Genomic DNA, 19,570 nt, shown 5'->3' on the forward strand with positions numbered 1-19,570 from the left:
AAATCGCCCAAAATCACCCCAAACCGCCCAAAATCACCCAAAACCGCCCCGAAATCCCCCAAAATCCGCCCCTTCCCCTCCCCAAAAAAACCCCGCCAATAAAAGTTTCGGATTTTGGTGGTTTTTGTACAAAATTCGGGTTTGTATCAAACCGGGGGGGGGGCAGGTGAGCTCAGGTGAGTCTCAGGTGGGCTCAGGTGAGCTCAGGTGAGCCCAGGTGAGTCTCAGGTGAGCTCAAGTGAGGTCCAGGTAACCCCAGGTAACCCCAGGTGATCTCAGGTGAGCTCAGGTGAGCTCAGGTGATGTCCAGGTAACCCCAGGTGAGCTCAGGTGGTCTCAGGTGTGTCAGGTGAAGGTGAGCGAGAACGCCCGGTAGCCCAGGTTGGTGAAGACGTCGATTTTGGGGCTGTTCCCGGCCACCGTCAGCACCTGGGGGAGGGGCGGGGTCAGACACGCCCTCACCTGGCCACGCCCACCTGGGAGAGCCCAGGTGAGTTTGGGATGGGCCCAGGTGAGCCCAGGTGAGTTTGGGATGGGCCCAGGTGAGTTTGGGATGGGCTCAGGTGAGTTTGGGATGGGCCCAGGTGAGTTTGGGATGGGCCCAGGTGAGTTTGGGATGGGCCCAGGTGAGCCCAGGTGGGTTTGGGACGGGTTTGGGATGGGTTCAGGTGTGTCCCAGGTGTGCCCAGGTGTGTTACCTGGTGCTCAGGTGTGTTACCTGGCGCTCAGGTGAGCGCGGGTGCAGGCACAGGCTGCGCTGGGTTTATGGGATGGGTTTGGGATGGGTTCAGGTGTGTCAGGGATGGGTTCAGGTGTGCTCAGGTGTGCCCAGGTGTGTCTCAGGTGTGCCCAGGTGTGTTACCTGGTGCTCAGGTGTGTTACCTGGTGCTCAGGTGAGCGCGGGTGCAGGCACAGGCTGTGCTGGGTTTATGAGATGGGTTCAGGTGTGTCAGGGATGGGTTCAGGTGTGCTCAGGTGTGCTCAGGTGTGTCCCAGGTGTGCCCAGGTGTGTTACCTGGCGCTCAGGTGAGCGCGGGTGCAGGCACAGGCTGCGCTGGGTTATTGGGTGGGTTTATGGGATGGGTTCAGGTGTGTCAGGGATGGGTTCAGGTGTGCTCAGGTGTGTCAGGGATGGGTTCAGGTGTGCCCAGGTGTGCTCAGGTGTGCCCAGGTGTGTTACCTGGTGCTCAGGTGTGTTACCTGGTGCTCAGGTGAGCGCGGGTGCAGGCACAGGCTGCGCTAGGTTATTGGGTGGGTTTATGGGATGGGTTCAGGTGTGTCAGGGATGGGTTCAGGTGTGCTCAGGTGTGTCTCAGGTGTGTCCCAGGTGAGTTTTGGGTTACCTGGTGCTCAGGTGAGCGCGGGTGCAGGCACAGGCTGCGCTGGGTTATTGGGATGGGTTCAGGTGTGTCAGGGATGGGTTCAGGTGTGCTCAGGTGTGTCTCAGGTGTGCCCAGGTGTGTTACCTGGTGCTCAGGTGAGCGCGGGTGCAGGCACAGGCTGCGCTGGGTTATTGGGTGGGTTTATGGGATGGGTTCAGGTGTGTCTCAGGTGTGTCTCAGGTGTGCCCAGGTGTGTTACCTGGCGCTCAGGTGTGTTACCTGGTGCTCAGGTGAGCGCAGGTGCAGGCACAGGCTGCGCTGGGTTATTGGGTGGGTTTATGGGATGGGTTCAGGTGTGTCAGGGATGGGTTCAGGTGTGCCCAGGTGTGCCCAGGTGTGTTACCTGGTGCTCAGGTGAGCGCGGGTGCAGGCACAGGCTGCACTGGGTTATTGGGTGGGTTTATGGGATGGGTTCAGGTGTGTCAGGGATGTGCTCAGGTGTGTCTCAGGTGTGCCCAGGTGAGTTTTGGGTTACCTGGTGCTCAGGTGAGCGCGGGTGCAGGCACAGGCTGCGCTGGGTTTATGGGATGGGTTCAGGTGTGTCAGGGATGGGTTCAGGTGTGCTCAGGTGTGCCCAGGTGTGCTCAGGTGTGTTACCTGGTGCTCAGGTGAGCGCGGGTGCAGGCACAGGCTGCGCTGGGTTATTGGGTGGGTTTATGGGATGGGTTCAGGTGTGTTAGGGATGGGTTCAGGTGTGCTCAGGTGTGTCTCAGGTGTGTCCCAGGTGTGCCCAGGTGTGTTACCTGGTGCTCAGGTGAGCGCGGGTGCAGGCACAGGCTGCGCAGCGCCGGCGGCGACACCGGGACCCTCCCCCGCACGTCCCCGCTGAGCTGCAGCAGGTGAAGGGCGGGGCCGACCCCCCCCGACAGCACCTGCGGGACTGGGAGTGACTGGGCGAACTGGGAGGGACTGGGATCAAACTGGGATCAAACTGGGAGGGACTGGGAGGGAACTGGGGGGGAACTGGGAGTGACTGGGGGAACTGGGATAAACTGGGAGGGATTGGGAGGGAACTGGGAGGGACTGGGAGGGAACTGGGAGGGACTGGGAGGGAACTGGGAGAGACTGGGAGAGACTGGGAGAGACTGGGAGGGAACTGGGATGGAACTGGGTTGGTCCGGGATCAAACTGGGAGCTACTGGGACAGACTGGGAGGGACTGGGACCAAACTGGGCGGGGCTGGGCCGGGCACAGACCATCTTACACTGGTCCATACTGGTTTATACTGGTTTATACTGGTCCCCGCTCACCAGGTCCTGGTGGAACAGCGCGTGGTGCTGCGGCGCCGCCAGCCCGAACACCGTGGTGGGCGTCCCCGAGCGCAGGTGCCAGAGCGTCAGGGCGGGGCCGCCGCCGCACACCTGCGGCCAGGTGGGTCAGACACGCCCCGGGGGCGGGGCCTCGCCCCTTCCCTCAAGCCCCTCCCCTTTTATTCAGCCCCTCCCCCTTTGGTAAGCCCCTCCCCTCGTCTTTAGCCCCGCCCCTTTTACTCAAACCCCTCCCCTTTTTATTCAGCCCCTCCCCATTGATAAGCCCCTCCCCTCGTCTTTAGCCCCGCCCCTTTTGCTGAAACCCCTCCCCTTTTATTCAGCCACGCCCCCTCTGCTGAGGCCCCTCCCCTTCCCTCAAGCCCCTCCCCTTTTTATTCAGCCCCTCCCCCTTTGGTAAGCCCCTCCCCTTATCTTTAGCCCCGCCCCCTTTGATAACCCCTCCCCTTATCTTTAGCCCCGCCCCTTAGATAAGCCCCCATTATCTTTAGCCCCGCCCCCTTTGATAAGCCCCCTTATCTTTAGCCCCGCCCCCTTTGATAAGCCCCTCCCCTTATCTTTAGCCCCGCCCCCTTTGATAACCCCTCCCCTTATCTTTAGCCCCGCCCCTTTGATAAGCCCCTTATCTTTAGCCCCGCCCCTTTGATAAGCCCCTTATCTTTAGCCCCGCCCCCTTTGATAAGCCCCTCCCCTTATCTTTAGCCCCGCCCCTTTCCCATAAACGCCTCTCCTATTTAGCCCCGCCCCATTGCCGAGGCCCCTCCCCTTTCCACAAGCCCCGCCCCTTAGCTGAGACCCCGCCCTCTTTGCTGAGGCCACGCCCCCTTATCTTTGACCACGCCCTGTTTGCTGAGGCCACGCCCCTTAGCTTTGACCACGCCCCCTTTGCTGAGGCCACGCCCCCTTTATTGAGGCCACGCCCCCTTAGCTTTGACCTGTCCCCTTTTGAGGCCCCGCCCCTCTGTCGAAGCCCCGCCCCTTTTTGAGACCCCTCCCCTTCCCTCAAGCCCCGCCCCTTTTGAGGCCCCGCCCCCTTAGCTTTGACTCCGCCCCCTTTACTGAGGCCCCGCCCATTTGTCGAGGCCTCGCCCCTTTTTGAGGCACCGCCCCTTAGCTTTGACCCGCCCCCTTTACTGAGGCCCCGCCCATTTATCGAAGCTCCGCCCATTTTCTGAGGCCCCGCCCCTTTATTGAGGCCCCGCCCCATTGTCGAAGCCCCGCCCATTTTCTGAGGCCCCACCCCTTTTGAGGCCCCGCCCCCGCACCATCCAGTCGCTCTCGGTGGCCAAACAGCGAATCCACTTGCCCAGCTGGGGACGGCTGCACTCCTGGAACCAGTACGGACCAGTTAGAACCAGTATGGACCAGTACGGACCAGTACGGACCAGTATGGACCAGTTAGAACCAGTTAGAACCAGCATGGACCAGTTAGAACCAGTTAGAACAAGTACGGACCAGTTAGAACCAGTACGGACCAGTTAGAACCAGTATGGACCAGTATGGACCAGTTAGAACCAGTACGGACCAGTTAGAACCAGTATGGACCAGTTAGAACCAGTACGGACCAGTACGAACCAGTATGGACCAGTATGGACCAGTTAGAACCAGTACGGACCAGTTAGAACCAGTACGGACCAGTAAGGACCAGTACGGACCAGTACGAACCAGTATGGACCAGTACGAACCAGTTAGAACCGGTACGGACCAGTTAGAACCGGTACGGACCAGTTAGAACCAGTACGGACCAGTTAGAACCAGTACGGACCAATACGAACCAGTACAGACCAGTTAGAACCGGTACGGACCAGTTAGAACCAGTACGGACCAGTTAGAACCAGTACAGACCAGTTAGAACCAGTACGAACCAGTTAGAACCGGTACGGACCAGTTAGAACCAGTACGGACCAGTTAGAACCAGCACGGACCAGTTAGAACCAGTACGGACCAGTACAATCCCCTCCCAGTGCGTCCCAGTTTGTCCCAGTCCCTCCAAGTTTGTCCCAGTTTGATTCCAGTCCTGCCCAGTCCCCCCCAGTTTGTCCCAGTCCCTCCCAGTTTAATCCCAGTTCCTTCCCAGTCCCTCCATGTTTGTTCCAGTTTGATCCCAGTTTGGTCCCAGTCCCCCCCAGTTCCCTCCCAGTCTCTCCCAGTTTGGTCCCAGTCCATCCCAATCCCCTCCCAGTTTATCCCAGTTCCCTCCCAGTTCCCCCCAGTCCCTCCCAGTTTATCCCAGTTCATCCCAGTCTCTCCCAGTCCCTCCCAGTATATCCCAGTCCCTCCCAGTATATCCCAGTTCCCTCCCAGTCCCTCCCAGTTCATCCCAGTCCATCTCCGTCTCTCCCAGTCCCTCCCAGTTTGATCCCAGCTTGTCCCAGTTTGTCCCAGTCCATCCCAGTCCCTCCCAGTTTGATCCCAGTTTGTCCCAGTCCATCCCAGTTCCCTCCCAGTTCATCCCAGTCCCTCACAGTTCCCTCCCAGTCCCTCCCAGTTCATCCCAGTCCCTCCCACTTCATCCCAGTTTGATCCCAGTTTGACCCAGTCCATCCCAGTCCATCCCAGTCCATCCCAGTCCCATCCCAGTTCATCCCAGTTCCCTCCCAGTTCATCCCAGTTTGTCCCAGTCCCTCCCAGTTCCCTCCCAGTCCATCCCAGTCCCTCCCAGTTCATCCCAGTTCCCTCCCAGTCCCCCCCAGTCCCTCCCAGTTCCCTCCCAGTTTATCCCAGTCCCTCCCAGTCCATCCCAGTCCCTCCCAGTTTATCCCAGTCCCTCCCAGTTTATCCCAGTCCCTCCCAGTCCCTCCCAGTCCCTCCCAGTCCCTCCCAGTCCCTCCCAGTCCATCCCAGTTTGTCCCAGTCCCCACCTGGTATTTGTGCACCTCGATCAGCTGCACCTGGGAGCCCGTCCGGAGATCTGGGCGCAATTCCGGCCGTTTTGGGGCATTTTGGGGAATTTGGGGCGTTTTCGGGGAATTTGGGGGTTTTGGGGGGGAATTTGGGTTTTTTTGGGGCGTTTTGGGGGAAATTTGGGGTTTTTTGGGGCATTTTCGGGGAATTTGGGGGGTTTTGGGGGGGAATTTGGGTTTTTTGGGGCATTTTGGGGGAATTTTGGGGTTTTTTGGGGCATTTTTGGGGTTTTTGAGGGGATTTGGGTGTGGGGGGGGTCGGGAAGTGGATTTTGAGGTTATTTTTGGGTAATTTTGGGATTTTTAGTGAATTTTGGGGTGACTTTGGGGGATTTTGGGGTGATTTGGGGGATTTTGGGGGATTTTGGGGTGATTTTGGGTGATTTTGGGGTGATTTTGGGGGGATTTGGGGGATTTTGGGGTGATTTTGGGGTGATTTTGGGGGATTTTGGGCCCGCTCACCCCAGAGCCTCACGGTGGGTTTTGGGGCTGGATTTTGGGGTGATTTTGGGGGATTTTGGGGTGATTTTGGGGGATTTTGGGGTGATTTTGGGGTGATTTTGGGGGGTTTTGGGCCTGCTCACCCCAGAGCCTCACGGTGGGTTTTGGGGGTGGATTTTGGGGTGATTTTGGGGGGTTTTGGGGTGATTTTGGGGTGATTTTGGGGGATTTTGGGCCCGCTCACCCCAGAGCCTCACGGTGGGTTTTGGGGGTGGATTTTGGGGTAATTTTGGGGTGATTTTGGGTGATTTTGGGGGATTTTGGGCCCGCTCACCCCAGAGCCTCACGGTGCCGTCCTCGCCCCCCGAGAGCACCTGCGGGAGCTGCTCCCGCAGCGCCACCACGTGCACCAGGTCCTGGTGGCCCCGCAGCTCGTGCTGCCCCGGAAATGAGCCAAAACCGCCCCAAATCACCCCAAAATCCAGCCCAGAAACAACCCAAAAATCACCCCAGAAACGACCCCAAAAACCGCCCCAAACCACCCCAAAACCGCCTTGAAACGACCCCAAAACCACCCCAGAAACGACCCCAAAAATCGCCCCAAGCCCCCCCAAAACGACCCCAAAACCACCCCAAACTGCCCCTAAATCTCCCCAAAATCACCCCAAATCCATCCCAAAACTATCCCCAGAACCGCCCCAAAATCACCCCCAAAATCATCCCCAAATCACCCCCAAAACCGCCCCAAAATCTCCCCAAAATTACCCCAAAAACCACCCCCAAACTGCCCCAAAAACCGCCCCTAAATCACCTCCAAAATCACCCCAAATCCATCCCAAAACTATCCCCAAAATCTCCCCCAAAACTGCCCCAAAATCACCCCCAAAATCATCCCAAAATCACCCCAAAATCTCCCCAAAATCATCCCCAAAATCTCCCCAAAATCACCCCAAATCCATCCCAAAACTATCCCCAAAATCATCCCCAAAACCATCCCAAAACTATCCCCAAAATCATCCCCAAAATCACCCCCAAAACTGCCCCAAAATTACCCCCAAACCACCCCAAACTGCCCCAAAACCCCCGGAATTTCCCCCAAATTCCGCATTTTTCCCAAATCCCCCCAGTTCCCCCAAGGCTCCCTGTCTCCCCGCACCCCTGGGTTTCCGTTTTTGCCCAAATTCGGCCGTTTTTCCCCCAAATTCCGCATTTTTCCCAAATCCCCCTGAACTCCCCCAAGGCTCCCCTCCTCCCCGGTTTCCCGTTTTGCCCGAATTCGGCCGTTTTTGCCCCAAATCCCCCCAGTTCCCCCAAGGCTCCCCCCACCCCTGGGTTTCCCGTTTTTGCCCAAATTCGGCCGTTTTTGCCCCAAATCCCGAACTCCCCCAAGGCTCCCCGCACACCCGGGTTTCCCATTTTGCCCAAATTCGGCCGTTTTTGCCCCAAATCCCAAACTCCCCCAATGCTCCCCACCTCCCCAGTTTCCCATTTTGCCCAAATTTGGCCGTTTTTGCCCCAAATCCCAAACTCCCCAAGGCTCCCTGTCCCCCCACCTCCCCAGTTTCCCATTTTGCCCAAATTTGGCCGTTTTTGCCCCAAATCCCAAACTCCCCAAGGCTCCCTGTCCCCCCACCTCCCCAGTTTCCCATTTTGCCCAAATTTGGCCGTTTTTGCCCCAAATCCCAAACTCCCCCAATGCTCCCTGTCTCCCCACCTCCCCGGTTTCCCGTTTTTGCCCAAATTCGGTCGTTTTTGCCCCAAATCCCAAACTCTCCCAATGCTCCCTGTCTCCCCACCTCCCGGGTTTCCCGTTTTTGCCCAAATTCGGCCGTTTTTGCCCAAATTCGGCCGTTTTTGCCCAAATTCGGCCGTTTTTGCCCAAATTCAGCCATTTTTGCCCCAAATCCCAAACTCCCCCAATGCTGCCTGCATCCCCACACCCCAGGTTTCCCGTTTTGCCCAAATTCGGCCGTTTTTGCCCCAAATCCCAAACTCCCCCAACGCTCCCCACACCCCAGGTTTCCCGTTTTTGCCCAAATTCGGTCGTTTTTGCCCCAAATCCCAAACTCCCCAATGCTCCCTGTCTCCCCACCTCCCCAGTTTCCCGTTTTGCCCAAATTTGGCCGTTTTTGCCCCAAATCCCAAACTCCCCCAATGCTCCCCACACCCCAGTTTCCCGTTTTGCCCAAATTCGGCCGTTTTTGCCCAAATTCGGCCGTTTTTGCCCCAAATCCCGCCCCGCCGCTCACGGTGAAGGCGCCGCTCTCCAGGTCCAGCACGCGCACGGCGCCGTCCCCGCCCGCCAGCGCCGCCCAGTGCTCCTGCCGGGAACTGCAGCTGGGGGCGGCCCGCAGCGCCCCCAAAATACCCCAAAATAACCCCAAAATCCTGCAAAAAAACCCCCCAAAAAACCCCAAAATCCCGCAAAAAAAACCCCCAAAAAAACCCCAAAATCCCGCAAGAAAACCCCAAAATCCCGCAAAAAAAAAACCCCAAAAGAACCCCCAAAATCCCGCAAAAAAACCCCCCAAAAAACCCCCAAAATCCCGCAAGAAAACCCCAAAATACCGCAAAAAAAAAAACCCCAACAAAACCCCAAAATCCCGCAAAAAAAAACCCCAAAAGAACCCCCAAAATCCTGCAAAAAAACCCCCCAAAAAACCCCCAAAATCCCGCAAAAAACCCCCCAAAATCCCGCAAAAACTCCCCCAAAATCGCGCAAAAAAACCCCCAAAAAAACCCCAAAATTTCGCAAAAAACCCCCCCAAAATCCCGCAAAAACTCCCCCAAAATCCCGCAAAAAAAACCCCCAAAAAAACCCCAAAATCCCGCAAGAAAACCCCAAAATCCCACAAAAAAAACCCCAAAAGAACCCCCAAAATCCCGCAAGAAAAAACCCCAAAATCCCGCAAAAAAAAAACCCCAAAAGAACCCCCAAAATCCCGCAAGAAAACCCCCAAAATCCCCAAAAAAAACCCCAAAAGAACCCCCAAAATCCCGCAAAAAAATCCCCCAAAAACCCCCCAAAAAATCCCGCAAAAAACCCCTCAAAATCCCCCAAAAATACCCCCAAAATCCCGCAAAGAAAACCCCCAAAATCCCCCCAAAAAACCCCAAAATCCCGCAAAAAACTCCCCAAAATCCTGAAAAAAAACCCCCAAAATTCTCCCCAAGATCCCGCAAAATTCCCCCCAAAATCCCCCAAAAAACCCCCCAAAATCCCGCAAAAGAACCCCCAAAATTCCCCCCAAAATCCTACAGAAGACCTCCCAAAATTCCCCCCAAAATCCCACAAAAAACCTCCCAAGATTTTCCCCAAAATCCCGCAAAAAAAACCCCAAAAATTCCCCCCAAAAATTCCACAAAAATCCCCCAAAAAAACCCCCAAAATCCCACAAAAAACCTCCCAAAATTTTCCCCAAAATCCCACAAAAAACCTCCCAAAATTTTCCCCAAAATCCCACAAAAACCCCCCAAAAATTCCCCTCAAAATCCCCAAAAAATCCCCCCCAGGGAAGGTTTTTGGGGTTTTTTTTGGGGAAGAGTTTTTGGGTTAATTTTGGGAAGTTTTTGGGTTTTTTGGGGAAGGTTTTTGGGGTTAATTTTGGGAAGTTTTGGGGTTTTTAGGGGAAGTTTTTTGGGGGTTTTTCTGAGGCAGGTTTAGGGGTTTTTAGGGTTTTTTTGGGAAGGTTTTTGGGGTTAATTTTGGGAAGATTTTTGGGTTTTTTTGGGGAGGTTTTGGGTTTTTTTTGGGGAAGATTTTGGGGTTAATTTTGGGAAGGTTTTGGGGGTTTTTGGGGAGATTTTGGGGTTTTTTTGGGGAAGATTTTGGGGTTAATTTTGGGAAGGTTTTGGGGGTTTTTGGGGAGGTTTTCGGTTTTTTTTTGGGAAGATTTTGGGGTTAATTTTGGGAAGGTTTTTGGGGTTAATTTTGGGAAGGTTTTTGGGGGTTTTTGGGAAGGTTTTTGGGGGTTTTTGGGGCGCGTTCCGGGGGTTTTGGTGTTAATTTTGGGAAGGTTTTTGGGGTTTTTCTAGGGGAGGTTTTGGGGTTAATTTTGGGAAGGTTTTTGGGGGTTTTTGGGAAGGTTTTTGGGAAGTTTTTGGGGTTTTTGGGGTCCCGGGACCCCCCCTCACCCTCTGGTTCACCTCCAGCCCGTTGATCTCCGGCACCTCCAGGCTGCTCCTGGGGAGGGGCAGAACTGGGGGGTCCGGACCCCCGAGACCCCCCAAAACCACCCCAAAATATCCCCAAAATATCCCCCAAAATATCCCCCAAAACCACCCCAAAATATCCCCAAAACCACCCCAAAATATCCCCAAAACCACCCCAAAATATCCCCAAAACCACCCCAAAATATCCCCAAAACCACCCCAAAATATCCCCAAAACCACCCCAAAATATCCCCCAAACATCCCCAAAACCCCCCCAAAATATCTCCCAAAATCACCCCAAAACATCCCCAAAACCCCCCCAAAATATCCCCAAAATATCCCCCAAAACCACCCCAAAACATCCCCCAAAATCACCCCAAAATATCCCCAAAATCCCCCCCAAAATATCCCCAAAATATCCCCAAAATATCCCCAAAATATCCCCAAAACCATCCCAAAATATCCCCAAAACCATCCCAAAATATCCCCAAAACCACCCCAAAATATCCCCAAAACATCCCCAAAATATCCCCAAAACCACCCGAAAATATCCCCAAAACCACCCGAAAATATCCCCAAAATATCCCCCGAGACCCCCCAAAACCCCCCCAAAATATCCCCAAAACCCCCCCAAAATATCCCCAAAACCACCCCAAAATATCCCCAAAACCACCCGAAAATATCCCCCAAAACCACCCCAAAATATCCCCAAAACCACCCCAAAATATCCCCAAAATATCCCCAAAATATCCCCAAAATCACCCCAAAATATCCCCAAAATATTCCCCAAAATATCCCCAAAATATCCCCCAAAATATCCCCCAAAACCACCCCAAAATGTCCCCAAAACCACCCCAAAATATCCCCAAAACCACCCCAAAATATCCCCAAAATATCCCCCAAAACCACCCCAAAATATCCCCAAAACCACCCCAAAATATCCCCAAAACCCCCCCAAAATATCCCCAAAATATCCCCCAAAACCACCCCAAAATATCCCCCAAAACCACCCCAAAATATCCCCCAAAACCACCCCAAAATATCCCCAAAACCACCCCAAAATATCCCCAAAACCCCCCCAAAATATCCCCAAAATATCCCCCAAAACCACCCCAAAATATCCCCCAAAACCACCCCAAAATATCCCCCAAAACCACCCCAAAATATCCCCAAAACCACCCCAAAATATCCCCAAAACCACCCCAAAATATCCCCAAAATATCCCCAAAACCACCCCAAAATATCCCCAAAATATCCCAAAAACCACCCCAAAATCACCCCAAAATCCCCCCCAAAATATCCCCCAAAACCACCCCAAAATCACCCCAAAATATCCCCAAAATATTCCCCAAAATCACCCCAAAATATCCCCAAATCCCCCCAAAATCCCCCCAAAACGCACCCAAATCCCCCAAATCCCCCAAGAAACCCAAAAAACCCCTAAAATTCCCCCAAAATCCCCAAAAAATCCTCCAGGTTCCCCAAAAACCCTAACATCCCCCCAAAATTCCCCAAAATCCCCCAAAATTCCCCCAAAATTCCCCCAAATTCCCCAAATCCCCCCAAAATCCCCCCAAAATTCCCCAAAATCCCCCAAAATTCCCTCCAAATCCCCCCAAAATTCCCCAAAATTCCCCAAAATCCCCCAAAATTCCCCAAAATTCCCCAAAATCCCCCAAAATTCCCCAAAATTCCCTCCAAATCCCCCCAAAATTCCCCAAAATCCCCCAAAATCCCCCCAAAATTCCCCAAAATTCCCCAAAATTCCCCAAAATTCCCCAAAATCCCTCCAAATCCCCCCAAAATTCCCCAAAATCCCCCAAAATCCCCCAAAATTCCCCCAAATCCCCCAAAATCCCCCAAAATCCCCCAAAATCCCCCAAATCCCCCCAAAATTGCCCAAAATTCCGGATTTTGGTACCTGCAGGGCGGGCGCCGCGTCCAGAGCTCCCGGCAGCCCTGGGGATTCGGGAAAATTTGGGAAAATTCGGGAAAATTTGGGAAAATTTGGGGAAATTTGGGGGATTTGGGGTGTTTTTGGGTTATCTTGGGGTGAATTTTGCCATTTTTGGGGTGAATTTGGGTGAATTTTGCCATTTTTGGGGTGAATTTTGGTGCTTTTGGGGTGAATTTTGCCGATTTGGGTGAATTTCGGACATTTTGGGTGGTTTTGGGGTGAATTTGAGATTTTTGGGGTGAATTTTGCCGATCTTGGGTGAATTTGGGACGTTTCGGGTGTTTTTTGGGGTGAATTTGAGATTTTTTGGGATATCTCGAGGTGAATTTGGATTATTTTGGACGTTTTTAGGGTGAATTTGGGATATTTTGGGGTGAATCTGGGGGATTTTGGGTCCCACCTTGCAGCCCAGCCCCAGGCCCGGATTTCCCTTTTTTGGGGTGAATTTTGGGTGAATTTTGGGATATTTCACGGTGAATTTTAGGGTGAATTTTTTTTGTGAATTTGGGGTTATTTTGGGGTGGTTTTTGGGGTGAATTTGGGATATTTCAGGCTGGTTTTTGGGGTGAATTCGGGGTATTTCAGGCTGGTTTTTGGGGTGAATTTGGGATATTTCAGGCTGGTTTTTGGGGTGAATTTGGGGTGAATTCGGGGGATTTCAGGCTGGTTTTTGGGGTGAATTTGGGATATTTCAGGCTGGTTTTTGGGGTGGTTTTTGGGGTGATTTTGGGGTATTTCAGGCTGGGTTTTGGGGTGAATTGGGGGGATTTCAGGCTGGTTTTTGGGGTGAATTCGGGGGATTTCAGGCTGGTTTTTGGGGTGAATTTTGGGGTGAATTTGGGGGATTTCAGGCTGGTTTTTGGGGTGAATTTGGGGGTGATTTTGGGATATTTCAGGCTGGTTTTTGGGGTGAATTTGGGGTATTTCAGGCTGGTTTTTAGGGCATTTTTTGGGGTGATTTTGGGGTATTTCAGGCTGGTTTTTGGGGTGGGTTTTGGGGTGATTTTGGGGTATTTCAGGCTGGTTTTTGGGGTGGGTTTTGGGGTGAATTTGGGATATTTCAGGCTGGTTTTTGGGGTGAATTTGGGGTATTTCAGGCTGGGTTTTGGGGTGTTTTTTGGGGTGATTTTGGGGTATTTCAGGCAGTTTTTTGGGGTGATTTTGGGATATTTCAGGCTGGTTTTTGGGGTGAATTTGCGGGATTTTGGGGTATTTCAGGCTGGTTTTTGGGGTGGTTTTTGGGGTGAATTTGCGGGATTTTGGGGTATTTCAGGCTGGTTTTTGGGATGATTTTTGGGTGAATTTTGGGGTGAATTGGGGGGATTTTGGGCCCACCTTGCGGCCCAGCTCGGCCCAGGCCCAGGCCCGGATTTCGCCGTCGCTGCCGCTCAGGAGGAGCCGCTCGGTCGAGGCCAGCGAGTAAACGGGGCCGCTGTGGGCTGGGACCAGTACGGACCAGTACGGACCAGTACGGACCAGTACGGACCAGTATGGACCAGTATGGACCAGTACGGACCAGTACGGACCAGTACGGACCAGTATGGACCAGTATGGACCAGTAGAAACCAGTATGGACCAGTATGGACCAGTATGGACCAGTAAGGACCAGTATGGACCAGTATGGACCAGTGTGGGCCAGTGCAGACCAGTATGGACCAGTACGGACCAGTATGGACCAGTACGGACCAGTATGGACCAGTACGGACCAGTATGGACCAGTATGGACCAGTATAAACCAGTACGGACCAGTATAGACCAGTATGGACCAGTATAAACCAGTACGGACCCGTATGGACCAGTATGGACCAGTATGGACCAGTACGGACCAGTATGGACCAGTATGGACCAGTATGGACCAGTACGGACCAGTACAGACCAGTATGGACCAGTATGGACCAGTATGGACCAGTACAGACCAGTATGGACCAGTATGGACCAGTATGGAGCAGTATGGACCAGTACGGACCAGTACGGACCAGTATGGACCAGTACGGACCAGTATGGACCAGTGTGGACCAGTATGGACCAGTACAGACCAGTACGGACCAGTACGGACCAGTATGGACCAGTATGGACCAGTATGGACCAGTATGGACCAGTATGGACCAGTATAAACCAGTACGGACCAGTACGGACCAGTGTGGACCAGTACGGACCAGTATGGAGCAGTATGGACCAGTACGGACCAGTATGGACCAGTACGGACCAGTACGGACCAGTATGGACCAGTACGGACCAGTATGGACCAGTACGGACCAGTATAAACCAGTACAGACCAGTACGGACCAGCCCAGACCAGTATGAACCAGTACAAACCAGTATGAACTACTATAAACCATTGTAGACCATTACAAACCAGTATAAACTAGTCCCAGTTCCCCCCAGACCCCCCCAGTTCCCTCCCAGTCCATCCCAGTCTCTCCCAGTTCCATCCCAGTCCCTCCCAGTTCATCCCAGTTCCCTCCCAGTTTATCCCAGTCTCTCCCAGTTCCCTCCCAGTCCCTCCCAGTTCATCCCAGTTTGTCCCATTTCCCTCCCAGTTTATCCCAGTCTCTCCCAGTTCCCTCCCAGTTCATCCCAGTTCCCTCCCAGTTTATCCCAGTCCCTCCCAGTCCATCCCAGTTCCCTCCCAGTTTATCCCAGTCCCTCCCAGTCCATCCCAGTTCCCTCCCAGTCCCTCCCAGTTTATCCCAGTCCATCCCAGTCCCTCCCAGTCCCTCCCAGTCCCTCCCAGTCCCTCCCAGTTTATCCCAGTTCCCTCCCAGTTTATCCCAGTCCCCCCCAGTCCCTCCCAGTCCCTCCCAGTTCCCTCCCAGTTTATCCCAGTCCATCCCAGTCCCTCCCAGTCCCTCCCAGTCCCTCCCAGTTCCCCCCCAGTCCCTCCCAGTCCCTCCCAGTCCCTCCCAGTTCCCTCCCAGTCCCTCCCAGTCCCTCCCAGCCCCTCCCAGTCCCCCCCCAGGCCCCCCCATCCCCCCGTGCCTCAGTTTCCCTCACCCCTCACCACCGCCACCGCTCTCCGGTTCTCCTCCTTGGCCTCCGCGCTCAGCGCCGCCGACAGCCTGGGGGGGGAGGGGAGGGGAGGGGGCGGCTCTATCGCGACATCCCTCCCCTCCCCCCCTCCCCTCCCGTTATCGCCACCGGCGCACCCGAAGATGGCGATCTCCCCGAAGTCGTTGCCGGCCGCCAGGAAGCGGCCGCAGGGCGCCGCGCTCTGCGCCAGCACCGACACGTGCAGCAGCTGCCGCGCCCGCCGCACGCCGCCCGACGGCGACGGCAGCGCCATGTCGCCCCCGGCACCTCCGCTTCCGGTTGCGCGGCCTCCGCTTCCGGTTCTGCGGCTCCGCTTCCGGTTGCGCGGCGCTCCGCTTCCGGTTTCGTGGCGCTCCGCTTCCTGTTCGGCGCGCGGGGCGTGCCGGGAGATGCAGTCCTTCCGGTCCCGCTCGCCGGAAGTGGTCGAAAGGAAGCGGCGCGGGGCGCGCCGGGAGTTGGAGTTTTTCCGGCCGCGCTCACCGGAAGTGCCCGGATGGAGGCGGCGCGCGGCGGCGGCGCGGGGTGAGCGGCGTTTTTGGGGGGAATTCCCGGGATTTTGGGGCAATCCGGGCGGGTTTGGGGATTTCTGGGGAGTTCGGGGCTGCCTGAGCCTCCTCTGGTCCCCCCCAGGGCTCCCCCGCGGCCCCCCGCGCCCGGCGAGAAACGGAGACCGGCCCAGTGCGAGGGGTGAGGGGCACTGGGGGGACTGGTTTATACTGGGAGGGAACTGGGATGGACTGGGATGGACTGGGATAGACTGGGATGAAACTGGGATGGACTGGGAGGGAACTGGGATGGAACTGGGATGGACTGGGAGGGAACTGGGAGGGACTGGGATAAACTGGGAGGGACTGGGAGGGACTGGGATGGAACTGGGATAAACTGGGAGGGACTGGGAGGGACTGGGATGGAACTGGGATGATCTGGGAGGGACTGGGAGGGACTGGGAGGGACTGGGATGGAACTGGGATGAACTGGGAGGGAACTGGGAGAGACTGGGAGGGACTGGGAGGGAACTGGGAGGGAAATGGGAGGGACTGGGATGGACTGGGAGGGAACTGGGAGGGACTGGGTTATACTGGGAGGAACTGGGATAAACTGGGAGGGACTGGGAGGGAACTGGGATGGAACTGGGAGGAACTGGGAGGGAAATGGGAGGGACTGGGAGGGAACTGGGAGGGACTGGGAGGGGACTGGGATAAACTGGGAGGGAACTGGGAGGGACTGGGAGGGACTGGGAGGGATTGGGAGGGACTGGGATGGAACTGGGAGGGAACTGGGAGGGAACTGGGATGAACTGGGAGGGACTGGGAGGGAACTGGGAGGGACTGGGAGGGAACTGGGAGGGAACTGGGAGGGAACTGGGAGGGACTGGGAGGGAACTGGGAGGGAAATGGGAGGGAACTGGGAGGGAACTGGGAGGGAACTGGGAGGGAACTGGGAGGAACTGGGAGGGAACTGGGAGGGAAATGGGAGGGAACTGGGAGGGAACTGGGAGGGGACTGGGATAAACTGGGAGGGAACTGGGAGGGACTGGGAGGGACTGGGATGGACTGGGAGGGGACTGGGATAAACTGGGAGGGAACTGGGAGGGACTGGGAGGGAACTGGGATAAACTGGGAGGGAACTGGGAGGGACTGGGAGGAACTGGGAGGGACTGGGAGGGACTGGGATAAACTGGGAGGAACTGGGATCAGTCTATACTGGTCCATACTGGTTTATTACTGGTTTGTACTGGTTTGAACTGGTCTGTACTGGTCCATACTGGTTTCTATTGGTTTGTTACTGGTTTGTACTGGTCTGTACTGGTTTGTTACTGGTTTGTATTGGTTTATTACTGGTTTGTACTGGTTTGAACTGGTCCGTACTGGTGTGTACTGGTTTCTATCGGTTTGTTACTGGTCCGTACTGGTCCGTACTGGTTTGTTACTGGTCCGGACTGGTCCGTACTGGTTTGAACTGGTTTTTGCGGCAGGCCGCGGCTGCCCAAGCAGGGTCTGTCGGAGGCGGCGGCGGCGGCGCGGCTGCGGGCGCTGCCGGCCCAGCACGACCACGGCTACAGCGGGAACGGGCTCAGGTTTGGGGCGAAAAACGGCAAAATTGGGAAAAACGGGAAAAAACCGGGATGGGGGAGGGGCTGCAGCGGGAACGGGCTCAGGTTTGGGGCGAAAAACGGCGAAATTGGGAAAAACGGGGAAAAACGGGGATGGGGGAGGGGCTGCAGCGGGAACGGGCTCAGGTTTGGGGCGAAAAACGGCGAAATTGGGAAAAACGGGAAAAAACGGGGATGGGGGAGGGGCTGCAGCGGGAACGGGCTCAGGTTTGGGGCGAAAAACGGCGAAATTGGGAAAAACGGGAAAAAACGGGGATGGGGGAGGGGCTGCAGCGGGAACGGGCTCAGGTTTGGGGCGAAAAAGGGCGAAATTGGGGAAAAACGGGAAAAAACGGGGATGGGGGAGGGGCTGCAGCGGGAACGGGCTCAGGTTTGGGGCGAAAAGCGGCGAAATTGGGAAAAACGGGAAAAAACGGGGATGGGGGAGGGGCTGCAGCGGGAACGGGCTCAGGTTTGGGGCGAAAAACGGCGAAATTGGGAAAAACGGGAAAAAACGGGGATGGGGGAGGGGCTGCAGCGGGAACGGGCTCAGGTTTGGGGCGAAAAACGGCGAAATTGGGAAAAACGGGAAAAAACGGGGATGGGGGAGGGGCTGCAGCGGGAACGGGCTCAGGTTTGGGGCGAAAAACGGCGAAATTGGGAAAAACGGGAAAAAACGGGAAAAAACGGGGATGGGGGAGGGGCTGCAGCGGGAACGGGCTCAGGTTTGGGGCCAAAAACGGCGAAATTGGGGAAAAACGGGAAAAAACGGGGATGGGGGAGGGGCTGCAGCGGGAACGGGCTCAGGTTTGGGGCGAAAAGCGGCGAAATTGGGAAAAACGGGAAAAAACGGGGATGGGGGAGGGGCTGCAGCGGGAACGGGCTCAGGTTTGGGGCGAAAAACGGCGAAATTGGGAAAAATTGGGAGAAACGGGGATGGGGGAGGGGCTGCAGCGGGAACGGGCTCAGGTTTGGGGCGAAAAACGGCGAAATTGGGAAAAACGGGGGGAAAAAATGGGAGGAAATGGGAAAAACGGGGAAATTCCAGAGGGGCGGGGCCAAGGCGGGATCTGGGCTGGGTGGGGCCGTGGGGGCGGGGTTATGCAAATGAGGGGCGGGGCCAAGCAGGGGCTGGGTTATGTAAATGAGGGGTGGGCCCGAGCAGGGGCGGTGTTATGTAAATGAGGGGTGGGGCCAAGCAGGGGCGGGGTTATGTAAATGAGGGGTGGGGCCAAGCAGGGGCGGGGTTATGTAAATGAGGGGTGGGCCCAAGCAGGGGTCGGGTTATGCAAATGAGGGGCGGGACCAAGAAGGGGTTGGGTTATGTAAATGAGGGGTGGAGCTAAACAGGGAGGGGAATGGTTATGTAAATGAGGGGCGGGGCCAATCAGGGTTGGGGTTATGTAAATGATGGGTGGGGCCGTGGGGCAGGGTTATGCAAATGAGGGCGGGGCAAGCAGAGAGGGGTTGGGTTATGGAAATGAGGGGGTGGGGCCAAACAGGGAGGGGAAGGGTTATGCAAATGAGGGGGTGGGGCCAAGCAGGGAGTTGCATGGTTATGCAAATGAGGGACGGGGCCGAGCAGGATTTGGGTTATGTAAATGAGGGGTGGGGCCAAACAGGGGTGGGGTTATGCAAATGAGGGGTGGGGGCCAAGCAGGGGCGGGGTTATGTAAATGAGGGACGGGGCCAAACATGGGTCGGGTTATGGAAATGAGGGGTGGGACCAAGCATGGGTGGGGTTATGCAAATGAGGGGGTGGGGCCAAGCAGGGAGCTGCATGCTTATGCAAATGAGGGGGGGACCAAGCATGGGTCGGGTTATGCAAATGAGGGGCGGGACCAAGCATGGGTGGGGTTATGTAAATGAGGGGTGGGGGCAAGCAGGGGCGGGGTTATGCAAATGAGGGGTGGTACCCAAGCAGGGGTCGGGTTATGCAAATGAGGGGTGGGCCAAGCATGGGTGGGGTTATGTAAATGAGGGGTGGGGCCAAGCAGGGAGTGGCAGTGTTATGCAAATGAGGGGTGTGACTAAGCAGGGATGGGCGGGGTTATGTAAATGAGGGGTGGGGCCAAGCAGGGAGTGGCAGCGATATGTAAATGAGGGGGTGGGACTATGTAAATGAGGGGGCGGGGCCAAGCAGGGAGGGGCATCTATATGTAAATGAGGGGGTGGGGCTATGTAAATGAGGGGGCGGAGCCAGCTAGAGGACAACGGGGGCGGGGCCAAGCAGGGAGGGGCAGCGATATGTAAATGAGGGGGTCGGGCTATGCAAATGAGGGGGCGGGGCCGTTTCTCTGGGTTTGGCCCCGCCCCCACCCCTCTCCCCTCCCCCCAGGCTCCCC

At 55.7% G+C, this 19,570-nt stretch overlaps 1 protein-coding gene across 14 annotated transcripts; it reads right to left on the reverse strand.

Moving 5' to 3' along the window:
- Positions 1-105: 105 nt before the first annotated feature.
- Positions 106-15,410, reverse strand: THOC6 (THO complex subunit 6). Of its 14 annotated transcripts, none has more exons than XR_014958750.1 (14): positions 15,250-15,410; positions 15,098-15,162; positions 13,439-13,542; positions 12,068-12,105; positions 10,129-10,177; positions 8,244-8,315; positions 6,329-6,431; positions 5,512-5,561; positions 3,916-3,978; positions 2,633-2,743; positions 2,126-2,254; positions 311-429; positions 239-259; positions 106-197 (listed from the first exon to the last, which is right to left on the reverse strand). XR_014958750.1 is itself a non-coding variant. In XM_085593649.1 (14 exons), the coding sequence occupies exons 1-12, from the start codon at positions 15,384-15,386 to the stop codon at positions 346-348; spliced, it is 1,005 nt and encodes a 334-aa protein (XP_085449775.1). In that variant the 5' UTR covers positions 15,387-15,410; the 3' UTR covers positions 106-197; positions 239-269; positions 331-345. The 14 variants fall into 14 exon arrangements, 7 of the variants coding, with proteins under 7 accessions (XP_085449775.1, XP_085449773.1, XP_085449774.1 ...); XR_014958751.1 differs by having other exon boundaries at positions 106-187; positions 218-259; XM_085593649.1 differs by having other exon boundaries at positions 239-269; positions 331-429.
- Between the last annotated feature and the right edge of the window lie 4,160 nt (positions 15,411-19,570).

Source organism: Lonchura striata, chromosome 16, assembly GCF_050655825.1.
Source record: "Lonchura striata isolate lonStrDom1 chromosome 16, ASM5065582v1, whole genome shotgun sequence".
Taxonomy (NCBI): Eukaryota; Metazoa; Chordata; class Aves; order Passeriformes; family Estrildidae; genus Lonchura; species Lonchura striata.

Bases quoted from the DNA above. Each gene is read 5' to 3' on its own strand.
- THOC6 (XM_085593649.1), bottom strand. From the start codon at position 15,386: ATGGCGCTGCCGTCGCCGTCGGGCGGCGTGCGGCGGGCGCGGCAGCTG. The intron at 8,316-10,128 runs GTGAGGGGGGGT...AGTTCCCGGCAG, and splicing joins GGCTGGAGGTGAACCAGAGG to GAGCACTGGGCGGCGCTGGC. The intron at 430-2,125 runs GTAACACACCTG...CCCCTCCCCCAG, and splicing joins CGCGCTCACCTGAGCACCAG to GTGCTGACGGTGGCCGGGAA.